The sequence below is a fragment of the Cotesia glomerata genome, linkage group LG10, assembly GCF_020080835.1.
Source record: "Cotesia glomerata isolate CgM1 linkage group LG10, MPM_Cglom_v2.3, whole genome shotgun sequence".
In the NCBI taxonomy this organism is placed as follows: domain Eukaryota; kingdom Metazoa; phylum Arthropoda; class Insecta; order Hymenoptera; family Braconidae; genus Cotesia; species Cotesia glomerata.
This window is the reverse complement of record NC_058167.1, coordinates 13,471,596-13,477,648: the sequence shown is the minus strand read 5'-3', so window position 1 is coordinate 13,477,648 and position 6,053 is coordinate 13,471,596. Positions and strand designations below refer to the sequence as shown.

Here is a 6,053-nt window from a genome sequence, read left to right as displayed (position 1 = left end):
TTTATTATTACTATTCTGATCATTATAATTATAATTATTAATTATATTTGCATGAGATAAATTTAAATAATTCTATAATGCAAATCAAGCGGTTAATTATTATTAAATAAAAATATAAATTTTTTTTTTTAAATATAAGTAATATTATATGTAGGATATATTAATTAAATTTGCTTAAATGAATCATCATCAAAAGCTAGTTATTGATTACTTATTAATATAAATAATTAATTGTGAAGATGATGCGCAATATAATATTGAGTCTTCCTCCAAGTTAATAACTTGAGGTGAGAAAAGACTAATAAATAATTTAGTTGTAATTAATTAATAAAAAAAAATAAAACCAAAATACTCCATTTGTAAGTGACGTAACAAAAATGTTTGTAAGTAATTTTGGATTTCCAAAAAGTTATTGATTATTATTATTATTAATATAAGTTAAATAATTAAAATTATATTTAGTTTAAATTAAATGTTCATCTGCAACGACAAGTGTACATGTACATTGAATTATTTTTGAGCCTGTCCGTTAAAAAAAAAATAATAATTGTTCTATGTATTTGTGAACAATTAGTGGATAAAGCTTCTCTGTAATATGTTTAAATATGAAAATATAAATTTATGGTACACAATATAAAAAAAATATAAATATATAAATAAATAAATAAATGTAGAATAACTAGATCGATTTTAAGGATATTAATTATTATTGAATCGCCAATCACGACAGTATTTGTTCTGTAGGAACTAATTTTTGTCTTGTATTTAATATTTTATTTAAAAAAAAAAAATTTTTTTTTTAATTAATAATAAAATAAAGTAACAGATGATCTGATGCGATTTCCGGTAATTTTTACGATTTTCTATGCATGAGAACGTGGTTAAGATTAATAAGTAAACTTTTTAAAAAACTAATTAATAAAAAAAAAACTTATGTGTAAACTACATACTTACTTGGATGCAGTTTTATCTGCTTTTAATAATCTATGTTACTGTATTAATTATAAATTTGTAGCAAAATGTACAGAGCCAAATAAATTAAAAATAAATTACGTGAAAATTTACATTTTTTCTTATAAATTTATCAATTAGAAAATAAATTAACTTAATAATTTTTAATTAATTATTTATGAATATTTTTTTTAAAACTCAGGTTTTGTTTTTCTGAATTAAAAACTCTTATGATTTTTTCTAAAGAAATAATCATGATAATTTTTCAGATGCTCATAGTGATTAGATATGAGTGATTTGACGAGCTTATTTTGTATCTTACTTATTAATATTAATTATAAAGTTTCTTTTTATTTATTTATCTGGTAAAGAATTCTATTGAGGTGTAAAGACACCTGTTTATAGAACCAGTACAAAAATACCAATTTTACAATATATATAATTTTTACAAAATTTTTGTCGATAATACAATGTTTTAATAATGTATAATTAAAAAAAAATGAATCTTTTTGCAATTTAATACTTCATTATTATTTAGTTACTTTTAAAGTGGCGATAAATTCTAAAATATTGATTTTAGAAAAAAATCATAAGAGACCGAATTTATAGTTTAAAAAATTTGCTATGAAAAACATTTTTATACTATTGGCCTATTTTCAATATTTTTGGAGATATAAGAACTCGTATAAGAGCTAGATAAATAAAAATAAAAAAAAATTATTTACCAAAATTTTTCATAAATTCTCAAATTTATATAAAATATATATATTTATTATTATTATTGCCATGTAAATTCCCTGCTTTATTATTTCCACACATATTTTAAAATAAAGTTTGGAAAATCCAAAAGTGCACACCTCATAACGCTGTTATAGGTTATGTTTCAGCTTAGGATTTTCACGACGGTCTATATATGTATGTATTATATATAACTAGTATATGAAAATAAAGTTAGCCGACACCTAAAAATTTTAATGATTTTTTTTATTAAAAAATTATTCAAAAAAAATAAAAAAAAATTTTATCAATTGTTAAAAACTTTAAAAACTACAAGTGCAATTTTTTAAAAATATTTTTTAGTAATAATTTAATAAGTTAATTAATTAATTTTAGTAATAATTTAATAAATTATTAATAAATAATTAATTAATTTAGCTTACTAAATAAAAAATGTCATGCATGCGCGCGTCTGAAGAGTGGATTAATTTAAATAATTCCCGCTTTTTTTTAAAGATGTCGCGACTTTATTGTTCACCACAAGTGCGTCGATAAAAACGGTGTAGATTTCTCCAACGCGTGTTACAACTTCCGATAAAAGTTCTTGAACTTTCCAGAAAATACAAAAGCGTGTCTCTAACCTCATCCAGCGAAAGCATAGACACTATTCACATTCACAAGAACTAAGAACTGTTACTATTGCGATCACATAAGTCATATTTAATTCCTTGTGTAATTATTTGTACATACTTGTTAATTTTTAGCAACTTTTTATTATTATCAGCTCTACGAACTGTCAGTAATTGTTATTTGTGATTAAGTAAAAACAGCTGAGTCGGTGTTACATTTTTTTATTTTTAGCCAAACTTCTGATTAGTTGAATTTTGGATAAACGGATTCAGTTTTGTCATTCGAGTTGTGTCACAGTAAGAATATTTAATTTATTCAAGTGTGTATATTTTTTTATAGTCATGATTTTTTATGAATTAATAACTCAGACATGCCTTCATTTAATTTAATTAAATTACAATTAATTAATTTTGTTATTTCAGGGTACGGAGTTTAGAAATTGAAGTAGACTTTTACTTTTTCTATCATAAAAAATGGCCAAGTGGGGTGAAGGAGATCCAAGGTGGATTGTAGAAGAGAGACCTGATGCTACAAATGTCAATAACTGGCACTGGACTGAGAAAAATGCCTGTGCTTGGTCGCAGGAAAAAATCAAAGAGTTGTTTAAGAATTTTAAAATTGAGGGTGACGGAAGTAAGTCAAATTTTTATTGTTATTAAATAAAATTTTGCTTTATTAAATAATTACTTTTGTTAAATTGCACTGTACTTTCTTAAATATTGACGTTTTTAAAGATATAAGCTCATCTCGATGTTACACTCATCAAGAGCTTTAATTTGAGTACCCCCATTAATTTTTCATATATTTTATATATTTATATATGAAAAATATATCAAAAATGCATGTGGGTATTCAAATGAAAGCTCTTAATGAGTATAAAATCGGGATGAGCTTATATCTTAAAAAATGTCAATAATTAAGAAATGATATTGTATCTTGTGAGCTATTGACTTTTTTAAAGATATAAGCTCATCTCGATGTTACTCTCATCAAGAGCTTTCATTTAAATACCCACATGCATTTTTGATATATTTTTCATATATACATATATGTAATATATATAAATATATGAAAAATTGATGTGGGTACTTAAATGAAAGGTCTTGATGCGTGTAACATGGGGATGAGCTTATATCTTTAAAAATGTCAGTAGTTCACCAGATACAAGGTAGTTTCTTAATTATGTTAAATTGCATTGTACTTTCTTAACTATTGACATTTTTAAAGATATAAGCTCATCCCGATGTTACACTCATCAAGAGCTTTCATTTGAGTACCCCCATCAATTTTTCATATATTTAATATATTTATATATATATATATATATATATATATATATATATATATATATATATATATATATATGTATATATGAAAAATATATCAAAAATGCATGTGGGTATTCAAATGAAAGGTCTTGATGCGTGTAACATCGGGATGAGCTTATATCTTTAAAAATGTCAATAGTTCACAAGATACAAGGTAATTTCTTAATTATGTATCTAGAGATAGAGCATTTTCGAATGCAGCCTAAATACTTATTATAATAAATTGACTATCGGAGAAAATGATATGAAAGCTTGAAAAGGCACAAATTCAAGTCAAGACACAAAATTTTTCTTATTCTCTTAATAATATAGATTACTTACGAATAGATCATCTAATTAATTTTTATTTCATTTCAGTCAGCTGCACGGTAAAAGAAGTGGAAACTTGCGAAGGAGAAGCGGTTGTCAATAATCGCAAAGGCAAGCTCATATTTTTCTACGAATGGAACATTGCGTTGAAGTGGGACTCCAATGACGATTCGGATATCAGTGGGAAAATAAATATTCCAAACTTATCAGAAGAAAACGATATCTCGGAAGTTGATGTGAGTTTTATGTTCATTGATTTTATTTAACACTCGATCTACAGATGATGAATATTTAAATTGAATTTTTTAGTTCGAAATTACATTGAAGAGTAGTACAAACGAGGGGGAAAAAGTTAAACACTTCTTACACACTAAAGGCAAAGAGAAACTCAGAGACCGGCTGGCTCTTTATATATCTGCTTTGAAAGAAGGTAATGTTAGATTTTATTTTTATTTTTATAAGCTCTTTAATTTTATTATTATGACTGGAAAATATAAAGAAACTCTGGGAGGTTTTTTAATGATACTGAAAGTAAAAGTAATTTTTATTAAAAAAAAAAATAAAAATATATTATTAAGTACGTGAAGAATATTTAATACATAAAAATTTATTTATAAAAATATAAGTAAACTTTAAAGTCTTAGAAAAACTTATACAGTTTCTTTAAAAAAAAAAAAAAAAAAAAAAAAAACAATTTTGCATAAAAATTGACACTTCAGTCACTAAAGATTTATATTTATTCTCATCTCATTTATTTGTACAAATATATTATATATTTATATATTTATATATTTATAAATCAACAGAATTTTCCCGAGGGATGATACTGCCACAAAAAAATAGTGTCAATAAAAATGTTGTAAATTCAGCGCCAGCTTCCAACATCAAAGCGAAAATGAACGAAGCTGTTGTCTCGTCAAATAAATCATTAGGCTACAAGATAGCGACAACGACAATTAAGCAGCAGCAAAAATTCCAGTGTAGAGGCCAGGAGTTCTTTAATGTATTTACAACAACTGAGGTAAATTATAACATTAAAAAATTTATTTACACAATAAACAATTAATTATTATTACTTATAAAATATTTACACATTCCAGATGGTACAAGCGTTCACGAAGGGTCCCGTTAAGGTAGATCCGAAAAAGTCCGGAAAATTCGAGCTTTTTGGTGGAAACATATACGGCGAATTTGTAGAAGTCTCTCCAACGAAAATAGTCCAAAAATGGCGCACCAAACAGTGGCCTGACGGGCATTTTAGCGAAGTAACTATTGACATTAACGAGAGAGGCGACCACACGGAAGTTAATCTCACACAAACCGGAGTACCATCAACGTAATTATCGTTTTAATATCGCATTGAAAATAAAAAGCACACGAGGAACAGAGTAATTAATGTTGACTAATTAATTATTCATTGTTTCAGCGAGGAAGAGTCAACAAAAGAGAACTGGGATCGGTACTACTGGGACGCTATAAAACGTACCTTTGGCTTTGGTTATTTTATGTGATCTAAATTTCTCATAATACGTATTTATTTAATAATTAAATAGGTAGAACTATACACAATTTTTATCATTTTAATCTAAGCTTAATCTGATTATTCATTCAATACTTTAAAGACAAATCAATGCAGGATTTGAAACTGCCATTTTTGAGGATAATGTCATCATCAAATTTTTATGATGGGTTCTAAATATTAATTGATAATTAATTATAAAAACAAAACCATTGAAATAAAAAAATGCTGGAAGTGTTCTGTACACTAATTTAGTTGAATAAAAAAAAAATTCAGCCAAATTATTTATTCTTTATTTATTAATTAATTAATTTTTTAATAAATTAATTTCTCTATTTATTAAATAGTTAATTAATTAATTAACTAATTAATTAATTTATGCATTTATTAATTTCTCTATTTATTAGTTAATTAATTAACTGATTAATTAATTAATTTATTTATTTATAAATTAATTTATGTATTTATTAATTTCTCTTTATTAATTAGTTAATTAATTTATTTGTTTATTTATTTATCAATTAATTTCTCTATTTATTAATTAATTAATTACATCATTAATTAATTCATTAATTTTTTATTTACTTATTTATTTATTT

The 6,053-nt window shown here is 24.3% G+C and overlaps 1 protein-coding gene across 2 annotated transcripts; it reads left to right on the top strand.

Moving 5' to 3' along the window:
• The first annotated feature begins 2,279 nt into the window (after positions 1-2,279).
• Positions 2,280-5,735, top strand: LOC123272781 (activator of 90 kDa heat shock protein ATPase homolog 1). 2 transcript variants are annotated; one of them, XM_044739774.1, is made up of 7 exons: positions 2,280-2,594; positions 2,721-2,931; positions 3,984-4,171; positions 4,245-4,365; positions 4,742-4,956; positions 5,036-5,271; positions 5,362-5,735. In XM_044739774.1, exons 2-7 carry the CDS (start codon positions 2,772-2,774, stop codon positions 5,444-5,446), a joined length of 1,005 nt encoding a protein of 334 aa, XP_044595709.1. In that variant the 5' UTR covers positions 2,280-2,594; positions 2,721-2,771; the 3' UTR covers positions 5,447-5,735. The 2 variants fall into 2 exon arrangements, with proteins under 2 accessions (XP_044595709.1, XP_044595708.1); XM_044739773.1 differs by having other exon boundaries at positions 2,280-2,617.
• Positions 5,736-6,053: the final 318 nt, after the last annotated feature.